Source organism: Rattus rattus, chromosome 2 (assembly GCF_011064425.1).
Source record: "Rattus rattus isolate New Zealand chromosome 2, Rrattus_CSIRO_v1, whole genome shotgun sequence".
Taxonomy (NCBI): domain Eukaryota; kingdom Metazoa; phylum Chordata; class Mammalia; order Rodentia; family Muridae; genus Rattus; species Rattus rattus.
The window spans coordinates 172,165,989-172,176,193 of NC_046155.1; the positions used below are offsets into that span (position 1 = coordinate 172,165,989).

The 10,205-nt window shown below is 56.8% G+C and overlaps 1 protein-coding gene across 1 annotated transcript; it reads left to right on the top strand.

Annotated features, from left to right (window-relative positions):
- Positions 1-844: 844 nt before the first annotated feature.
- On the top strand, positions 845-7,879 carry Calm3 (calmodulin 3). Its single transcript, XM_032894367.1, has 6 exons — positions 845-1,003; positions 5,010-5,040; positions 6,989-7,132; positions 7,220-7,326; positions 7,485-7,620; positions 7,710-7,879. The coding sequence occupies exons 1-6, from the start codon at positions 1,001-1,003 to the stop codon at positions 7,736-7,738; spliced, it is 450 nt and encodes a 149-aa protein (XP_032750258.1). The 5' UTR covers positions 845-1,000; the 3' UTR covers positions 7,739-7,879.
- The last annotated feature ends 2,326 nt before the right edge of the window (positions 7,880-10,205 follow it).

The following is a 10,205-nucleotide window of genomic DNA, read 5'->3' on the forward strand; positions in this document are numbered from 1 at the left end:
GTTTATTTACACGTCTTTATTCAGTGCGCATGTTTAAGTCAGAGGACAACTACTTGTGGAAGTCTGTTTTTCCTGCCACCAGGAAAAACTCACTACTTGTGAGTCCGGGTGATCGAACTCACACTATCTAGCTTGTCTGCAAGCGCCTTCACCCGCTCAGCCATCCCAGCGAATTTTATGAGCAAGGGGTGGAACCTTCAGGAGATGAGCGGAACCTTGAAGAGCCGGCCACTGTGAAGAGTCGGGCCAAGCCAGGCTCCCAGATTTTGGATTAAACCATCTTGAACCTGCTCAAGGGGAGAGAGAAGAAAGTCCTTCTGCTTTCCTCCATACCTTTTGCTACTTCCGAGCCACAGAGACAAGGTCTTCGCATCTCCAACATCCACTCTGTTTCCGTCTTCGCCTCTTTATTCCCTGCGGCTCTACAAAGCCACACAGGTCGTGCTGCCCCCCACACACACCGCGCGGTGGCTCGCCCCAGTTTGACGCATTGCAGGGAAGGCCGGACCAATCGGAGTTGCGTTCTCATTTCCGCCACGAGGCTGGTCCAATAGCGGCGTGGCTCACACAGGGACGCGTCACTCCCCGTCAACCGGTGCCCTTCCGCCAGAGAGGAAAGCGGAGCAGACGCCAGGGGCCGAAAGCACCGAGACGGAAAATAGTCCTCGCAGCGGGGAACGCGCGTGCGCGTGCGCGTGCCCGGCAGCAGCTTCGCCGGGCTCTGTGGAAGGGGGCGAACCTCAGGGTCCTGACGCGGAGGGATCCGTAGGAAGCCGCAGTGCAGCGGGAGCGCGCGAGCCGGCTGGGGCGGGGCCGGGCGAGGCGGGGGCGCGCGCGGCGGCCGTTGAGGGACCGTTGGGGCGGGGGCGGCGGTGGCGGCGGCGCGCGCTGCGGGCAAAGAGTGTGGAGGCGCGGACGCGCGGCAGAGCTCGAGCTGCTGCAGCTGCTGCCGCCGCCAGAGTAACCTCGATCCCCGAGCTCCGGATACCGGTGCCTCGCCATGGTGAGTGAGGCGGCCGAAGTCGGGTAGAGACCCCGGAGATGGCGAGCGAACCCTGGGAGGGAGAGGCCGGGCCCCTCGGGACCTCCCATGCGGCCCTTGAGACTTCTAGAAGCGCTTTTAGCTGCAGATGGAATTGGTAGGACCCCCAAACAGACAGTCCGAGGCTTCAAATGGAGAGCACCAGGACATCCCCCCCCACCCCCCAGGCAGCATTCGGATCCCTCACGGGGCGATTGGTCTTAGAATCACATCCACCCGATACCCGGGAGGAGGAAATGGGGAACGCCGGCGATGAAGGCTTTGGGGTAGCAGAGCCTGAGTGTGAGAAGGGGACCGATCGGTCCCTAGGGAGTGTTCTGCAGAGAGGATAGATGGGGATCCTGGGTCACTTCTGCACATTAGACCCCGGTGGGGGAGGGGTCTCCAAGGACAAGCATTGACGAGGAGGAGGAGGGTCAGGTGCAGGCTGAGGTAAGGAGGAGCCCGAGGTGGGTGGCATCAGAGGCTAGAAGATGCTCTTGCAGCCTGTGAGGACCCAGAGGGGGACTGAGGAGAGTTGGAGGGGGGGGGTTCATAGAAATGTCTTAAAGGAATGGGAATGTAATCACAGGTAATGGGGGGAACCAGGGAGCCTTGTGGAGAACTTGGTTGGGGGTAGCTAAGAAAGATTCTGTTGTTTGGGTTGTTGCACTAGAGAGGTTGGGGTTGGTAAGGCGTGTTTTGTTTGGGTCAGAGAAAAACGGGGTTTCCAAGGTGAGGGATGGGGGAGGACTTGAGTTTGGGTGGTGGAGGTGAGGTTGGACAGGCCTCTAGAGAAGTGTAGGAGACAATGGATGTTAGCTGAGGTAGGACTAGGTTTAGAGGTGGGTGTCTCCGGGGAAAGGTCCTGACACAAAGGCTGGTGAGTCCGGCTTGGTAATGGGCTGCAGCAGAGGACCTAAAGGAGTAGTCAGACGTGTGGTCCCCTCTCCTTGGGAAGAATGGGGCTGGGCCAGGCTCAAGGCACCGAGGCAGTGGGAGCAAGTGGGCGGAGTTGTTCAGGTCCCTATTGCGCACTGAAGCTGCATGAAATCAGAGTGGGGTCAAAGTTTGGGGTGCCTCAAGTGAGCTCTCTTGCCTAAGCCAGGAAGCCTGGCCCCCTCATTGTCCCTTCTAGACCAGGAGGACTGCCTTTCTCCTCCAGCTTCATGCACCTGCTTCTCCTCACTGTGCCAAATGACAGTGCAATACAGTACAGTGTGGTGTCAGTGACAGACGCCCAGTTACATCCCTCAGGGTGGGGGCTGCAGTGCTTGTCAGAGAAGACCTCCGAGGACCCTGTCATTGACTCTAGGGCCACTTGTCCTTTCCATGCCTCTTCCCCAGCTTCCACAGTTAAAGCTTCTAGAAGCAAAATAGCAGATTACTTCTCCCTGGTCCTGCCACCCACAACACCCCCAGCCCCCCCTCCCCAGGCTGAGGCTGGGAACCGCGTGCACCACCCTCCCTGGCAAAGCTGGGGAGGACAGGCAGCCGCCACCGTGTATCAGATCTCATACTGCTGACACAGACCTGAGGGCTCTTCTTGCCACCACCCCATTTCCCCCCAGCAGAACCTTGCTAAAGGGGCCCTGCAGCTTGGGCAGCTGCCAGCATCCCCACTCCCCACCTCCAAAGGAGGGTCTCAGCTTTGGCCCTGAGCAGGTTTTCTCTTCCTGTTCGTATTCAGCAAGGCGTGGAGGGAAGAGTCAGCCCCTGGTAACCGGCCTTGGACTTTGGCCTGAGCTCTGGCTCCTCCTTGGCCCTGGGTGAGGGGCCCTGGCCTTGGTTTCTGAGCTCATTTGACACTGCTTTCTGGCACCTGCTGGGGGCTGGGGCAAGACAGAGAAATAATTCCCTCTTCCCTCCTCACCTCAAGCTGATTTTTCCTGCCCAGCCCCTCTCTGGACCCTGAGGTGAAGGTTCAGAGGCCTGGAGGCACGCGGCTTACTGTGTGGTGAAAGCTAACAGTCTAGTCTGGGAAGGCCACCAGTGAGTTGGTCTTGCTGCCTGGGCCATCCGTTTTCCAGGCCAGCAGCCTCACCGTGGTCTCTGCGGCCTTTCCTTGGTGAACAGGGGAAGGGCTCCTGGATGCTGGGGAGAGTGTCTGACAGGCCCTTGTAGAGCCAGAGCCACGCCTATTTGCAGCACCCGTGACAGTGCCTCTGCAGCTCCCAGCTCTTTGGGGAGAGATGGCACAGAGCAGCCTCCAGAGCCTGCCTTGGCCATTCCGCAGCCTGCCTGGCCTCCTTGCCCCCACCGCCGGTTATTGTCACCGAGAGGGGAAGGGAACAGGGCTTCTTGCAGACATCACTGTGTGATGGGAAGGTCCCTGAGTGGGCCGACTTTTCCTAGCTGAGGCCCGTGGAAGAGAATGAGAAGCAGATGGGCTCCATAGCCGTCCTCCCCACTGCTCCTCCCGCTCCTTCCTCCCCTCCCCCAGCACAGGCTGGCCTCGGTAACCGGAAGCCCATTCTCTTCTCACTGCTGGAAGCAGCCAGCAGCAGTGTCCTCAGGTGTCAGAACCAAGAGGTGGGCCTGGTTGCCTTCACTGGCCCTCAGGCTCAGGCCACCAGGTTAGGGTTAGGAAGCCCACCGCTCTGAGCCATCTTTGATAGCTGTGCAGAAGACGACCCACCCGTTTGGCCTTTACCATTTCTTTCTTTACATCTTCCTTCTCCCCACCCCACCCCCTCTGCAGGCATCTCCTCCCATCTGTCCTCATCACTCGATTCTCCTCCGGTACTGCCTGTTCGGGGCTTGGTCTCTAGTCTCTAGTTCCTCTTCCTCTAGATTGGATGATACCCCTGCCCCCCCATTGCATCCTTTATGGATATAGAATGGGGGAGGGTGTGGTCTTTAAGACCAGCTCAAGGGTTGGGGGAGGTGATAGTTTGCAGCCTCTGCTGGGACTTCCAGAGCCTTCGTACAATGATGCACCATGGAGCTGCCATAGTTCACTTCCGTTTCTGGGACTCGCAAGCTCAGGCCAGGATCCCGCTGTGGCCATGGTACCCCTTCCCCTCTTGGGGAAAGGAAGGAAGCATCATCTGGACTACAGTGACCCCAAGACAGAGGAGATTGGAGGGGGGGTGGTACACACACAAAGAAAACTGGCCTTATTAACTGTTCAAAGCTTGAAGTTTGGATGCAGCTCCCGTTTCGCCCCTCCCTCTAGGACCTCCACACCCCAAGATAACTAGGGCTCCAGTAAAGGAAAAGCTGAGAGCTGTGTCTCCTCCAGGAAACCCTAGATGCAGTAGGACTGTCTGCATGGCTGGCCAGGCCTCAAGTAACCCAGACTAAAAAGGGTTAAAAACTGCAGTGCTGAATCTGGAAAGGCGAAGCCCAAGCAGATTTCAGTTCTTTGCCACCATTGCTGCCTGCTGCAGTCCCCTCCCTGCCACTTGGTCCTCTTGTCCAAAAGTCACAGAATAGAACGGTGTGCTGCACCTGCCCTGCATATAAGTGGGCAGAGCCGTCTCCTGCCTGACCAGGGTTCTCTAAGGAGCAACTTAGAGACACCAACTAGAAGAGATCTTGCCATTTGGAGCCACACTGCCTGGGCCTAGTTCCCCAAATAGGTGACAGAGAAACTAGCAAAGACAGCCCCAGAAGGCTTCCCTCTGCCCTACCCAGCGGCTGGCCTGTTTGTTTTGGAGCCTTCTAGAGCGCTTGATGAGGCCTCTAGGGCAGCGGCTTCTTGCCTCAGCCTCTGGGGCTCCCAGAGTGAAACCTCAGCACCACACGCACTGTGTCTAGGTCGGACCGGAGCAGCTCTAGATGCTTCCCCAGCCTGCACCCGCCAGGCCTGTGGTGCCAGTGAGGCCCAGCTAGCCCAGGCCCTGACTCTGACATGATCCTTCCTTGCTTAGCAGGAATGCTTTAGGAAGCTGGCCTTGGCAGAGGGGGCTGGGCAGGGGGAGGAGGCCGCAGTCAGGGTGGGTGGATAGGTTGGCCCAGTGACTTACTCTCCCTCCTTTTCCAGGCTGACCAGCTGACCGAAGAACAGATTGCAGGTGAGTGTGCATTCTGTCCCAAGCCAGATCTTAACTAGCCCCTGCACCTCATGAAATGTGTGTCCATCATGTATGTCCATGTCACCTCAGGCCAGGCCTGTGGCTCAAATGTTGGTATGTGTGTGGAGAAGAGCTTAGCCAGGAACTGCCACACCTACCCCATAGCCCTGCCACAGACCTTAGCCAGGCTCTGCAGGGGCTGTCTGCCCTCCCTCGGTATAGCTCACTTGGGGCCTTGAAGTGGATCTCTTATTGCAGGACCTACCCAGTTGTCTCCCTCCCCCACCCCCATGCCCCGTTCCAGCCAGACTGAGAAGGTGCCCACTGCCTCTCTTACAGTAGGCTGGCCACCATTGTGTACCCCCAGAAGATGGCTGGCCACAACCATCTCTACTTGCTCACTTGCTTCCTTCTACCAGAGCTCAGCTACCCTGACCCCAGCTCAAGCCGGCAGCCCCTTTCCCTCCCTCACTGCCTGTGCGGGCGCGTCTGATGGGCCACAGGCGTTCCAGTTCTTCTGTTGTTGCCTGGCACCAGGAATCAGTTCCTAGAGCACAGGACTTGGTTTTGTTCATTGCTGCCATATCTTCAATGCCTGGTGCATAGTAGGTGCGCCATAAATCCTTTCGGCATAAACAATAAGCACACACTTCCCGTGAGCTGAAAGAGACTCCCTAGACCCTCTGTGACTTTTGTGGCTCTGCCCCCCACCCAAGCTCCTGGAAGACTGGCTGCAGGGCTGATGGAGCCATGTTTCTGTGCTTTTGCCCCTCCGCAGCCTGTGCTACCAGAGGCCTGAGGCCACTCCTGCTGTATCTGTCTCCTAACAGCGGGTTGCTACAGAGCTGACCAGAGGCCAGAGTGAGAGAAAAGGTCTCTGCCCATAGCTTTGCCTGCTCTGTGACCTGGGTGCTACACAAGTACCTGCTTTCTCAGAGTCACACTTTGACACTAAGCAGGTAGAGACCCACCAAGAAAAGCTTGTCTATTTGTTGGTCATGGTATCGTAGGTCACATGACTCACTCTCAACTGGTACCTCCCCCTTTCCCCCTGCAGCCAGGTCTCAGCACAGGGAGGTGACAGCATCCCCTAGGAGACTTGGACTATTTCCCCAGAGCCCAAGAGCTCAGGTCACAGCTGCCCAGCAGTGTGTGTCCTTTCCTCCCAACTCACCTGCCATCCCCAATCTGGCTGTCCTGTAAACACACACACACCTCACTTTTCACCCTGTGCCCATTAGCAAAACGTCCACCACTCCCCTCCGTCACCACCCCCAGCCCACACCCTCTGGGAACAGGCTGCAAGACATCTGCTCTCAGAGACTTTGGGGGTGGGGAGCTCTGGGTGCCAAAGTGGGCCCAGTGGGAGGGCAGGAGCCACATGCTTCTCTCCCCTCTCCTGATGCGGCCCAGCTGCGGCCTTCCCACACGGCACCACGCTCCCTATCCTTCTGGCCTGACAGCCATCCCCTTTGCGTCCCATCCCTCTCCCCACACTGCCCATCAGCCAAGCCCTGCTGCAGACCACCCCACACGTCACTGCCCCCACAGACTTGGCTCCTCCCCAGGAAGCTGGTAGCGCCCACAGCTGGGGACTGGGCTGGCAGTGCCCAGCCGAAGGAATTCGATGCCATAATTCCTTTTGGGGCTGGCCAGAAGCCTCTGCAGCCTCCCCTTTCCCTCCTGCCAGTTGACCTTGGCTGGTGAACTTCAGATGAAGAATCGTCTTGAGACTTACCCACTCCATAACTTTGGTCCAGTGTATCATCATTTGAGAGAGGCCCAAGCCAGGGACCAAGAAGAAATGAGTCCGAGGAGGGAGCTGTCAGGCTGCATCACTCAGCTCGATGGGCAGAGATGATCAGCTTCTTGTGCTACAGAGTGGAGAGCGGCAGAGCAGCACTGCGGGAAAGGGGCTCTAACCTGCCATGTTCCTTCCCTTCCCCAGAGTTCAAGGAAGCCTTCTCCCTCTTCGACAAGGATGGGGATGGCACCATTACCACCAAGGAGCTGGGGACTGTGATGAGATCGCTGGGGCAAAACCCCACTGAGGCGGAACTGCAGGACATGATCAATGAGGTGGATGCTGATGGTGAGTGTGTTCCCACTGACTCGGTGACCCCAGAACCCTTCTAGAGGGCTCCAGGTGACCCCTGCCGCCTCCTTTCCCCTCTGCTAGGCAATGGGACCATTGACTTCCCAGAGTTCCTGACCATGATGGCCAGAAAGATGAAGGATACAGACAGCGAGGAGGAGATACGAGAGGCCTTCCGTGTCTTTGACAAGGTAAGCAGTCAGCCCTATGACAGATGCCAAACAGCAAAGCCAGACGCCCCCCATACCCACTGTCCTTTCAGAATCCCTTCACCCAGTATGGGGAGGGAGGTGGCAGTTGACGGATGACAGAGGAGCCTCAGTGACAAGCCTTTATCCCCAAACCCCAGGATGGGAATGGCTACATCAGTGCTGCCGAGCTGCGTCATGTCATGACGAACCTGGGGGAGAAGCTGACTGACGAGGAAGTGGATGAGATGATCCGAGAGGCGGACATTGATGGAGACGGCCAGGTCAATTATGAAGGTGTGTTGTGTTGGGCACGCCTTCCATGCTGAGGGGACTGTGGGGCTCAGCGTGTGCAGGACTCAACCCCGTTTGTTATCTCTTGGCAGAGTTTGTACAGATGATGACTGCGAAGTGAAGGCCCGGGCAGCTGGCCATGCCCGTTCTCCTGATCTCTTCTCGCGCTCTCCTCTCTTCAACACTCCCCTGCGTACCCGGTTCTAGCAAACGCCAATTGATTGACTGAGAATCTGATAAAGCAACAAAAGATTTGTCCCAAGCTGCATGACTGCTCTTTCTCCTTCCTCCTGACTGTCCCTCCATGCCCTCATCGCTTCCTTTGGCCTTCCCCCTCCATTCCCAGTCTCCAGGCCTGATGCATTCACAAGGTGAACCCCATTGCCCTGCCCTGGGGAGCCTCTGCCCTCCTCCTGCAGCCCGGATGGCTCTCCTCTGTTTTTGGTTTGCTTCCTTTTGTTTGCCCTTCTTTTGGGTGCCGGGGTGGCCACCATTCCTGTCCCTGCCCAGTGGGGAGGGGAGCGAGGCCTTCTGCCAAGAGGAGGAGCATGTCCCCTGCCACTGTTGCATGCACCCCGGCCCTGTGACTCTGTGTGCAAGCCCAGCAGCCTGTGGGGCAGGGTGCCAAGAGGGGACGGGACGGACGTTCCAGGACAGAGGGAGTCGAGGATGTGATCCAGGACAGGGGTGGGGGGTGGAAGGGTGGGAAGGGGCAGGAAGGCCTTGGAAGCTAACATGCTTTCACTACTGGAGGGGGACGGATAGAGCGGATGGCACTCGGGTCTCACTGACGCTGTTCTGAAACCATCTGGCTGGCTTTCTGAGGTCAGGCTGGGTGGGGGGCTGTCATCGGCCATACTGCTGATCACACTTGCCCTCATCCGTCCAGCGATCTCACGCTGTTCTGTAAATACCTGGTGCTAACATCCCATGCCGCTCCCCCATGGCACCCCCAGCCTCCTGCCCAGTTCAGGCTGGTCCAGGAATGGATGTGGGGGATGGTCGCTGTGTAACGTGCTGGTGATCTTTTTCCCCTACCCCTTTTATGACCCTTAAAACTTTGATTTTGTCCTAAACATGCCGGGCCAACTAAAGGGTGGGGAGAGGAGAGACGAGCCCCACCATGCTCACAAGAACCAACCTGCAATAAACACTTCTATGGGCCCCGCGCAGAGCACGCAGCGGGCACCTCCTGCCCCTCCATGGTGACTTGGCATCGCTTTCTGCCCGCCTCTGCCCTCGCCCTGCCTGCCCCACTCCCCAGCGGAGAGCATGATCCGCGCCCTTGCTTCTGACTCTAGCCTCTGGGACACATCAGTCAACGTGGGCAGTTCAGTCTGGGTTCGTTCCTTTCTCTGTTCTCATCTGGCCCCCCAGGGCGATCTTGTTGCTTTTTGCTGGGACCTGCCCAGCTTTGAGACTCTCTTCTCACCCCTTGGCGCCAGCCTTGAGGGAGGGAGGGACAGAGCATATCAGGAGACCCAGCCAAGAGTTGAGGGCAAGGGCAGGTAGGCGTGAGGCTGTGGACTTTGCGGAATGTTTCGGGGTTTTGGTTTTTTTTTTTTTTTTTTTTTTTTTTTTTTTTCTGTTTTTGTTTTGGTTTTTTGTTGTTTTTTTTTTAAACCGGGCAATATTGTGTTCAGTTCAAGCTGTGAAGAAAAATATATATCAATGTTTTCCAATAAAATACAGTGACTACCTGTCTGGGCTCTTCCGTCTGTCCTCAGCCTTCTTCTGTGGACAGGTCACCGAGCAAGGTGCTACCCTGCCTAGGCAGTCAGGGTCTGAATAGATGAACATTGCAAAGACCGGCCCATCACCATTGCCAGGAGAGCATCTGGAGGCCCCTGACCCAAGGGAAGGAAGGATGCAGCCAGAAGGAGCTATGAAAGCCCTGTGACAGGGTCTCCTGTCATGAAGAGAACAGTGAGGCTGGTGGAGCAGAGGGCGACAGGGCCTTCAGGGTGGGTCTCACAGGTTGCCTGCTGGGTATGTCACCAACGGAGCCCGGGTAGCATCAGTAGCAGGAGTGCAGCCAAGGGGATTGGACTTGACTTTTAAAAAAAAAAAAAAAAAAAAGCGGCTGTTAAAAAAAGGGAAAAAAAAAACATCTGAGAACCTCCCAAAAAAAGGATCAAAACAAAGAAAAAATGTTTGGGTTTTACAAAAAAAAAAAAAAAAAAAAAATAAAAAAAAAAAAAAAAAAAAAAAAAAAAAAAAAAAAAAAAGGCAGCTGTGGGGACCTGAGTTTGAGGCCAGCCTGGGCTTCAAGAGAGACCCAGTCTCAAGAATCCCAAGACCCTTGCAAAGCGTGACTGCTCGCTGGCGCCCTGTGTTTCCATGAGGTGGTTTGTGGGAAGAGAAAGCCTCTTAGTTTCCTGGGGCTACAGCAGAGGGAGGTGTGAGGATGGCGTGGGAGAGCCCCCAGCTGCAGAGCCCCTCGCCTCTCCTAATGTCAAGGGCTGAACTTTAGACAGAGGCCACTTTGGGGCCAGAGAGACAGCTCAGCTCTTCGGTCCCCAGAAGCTACATGAGAAGCCAACTGCTGGGACACGTGTATAGTCAGTCCCAGCACTCCTGTGGGGAGG

What these genes read in the sequence shown, in the direction of transcription:
- Calm3 (XM_032894367.1), top strand. An exon ending in GACCGAAGAACAGATTGCAG is followed by an intron (nt 5,041 to 6,988) that starts GTGAGTGTGCAT and finishes TCCCTTCCCCAG; the next exon opens with AGTTCAAGGAAGCCTTCTCC. An exon ending in CGGCCAGGTCAATTATGAAG is followed by an intron (nt 7,621 to 7,709) that starts GTGTGTTGTGTT and finishes ATCTCTTGGCAG; the next exon opens with AGTTTGTACAGATGATGACT.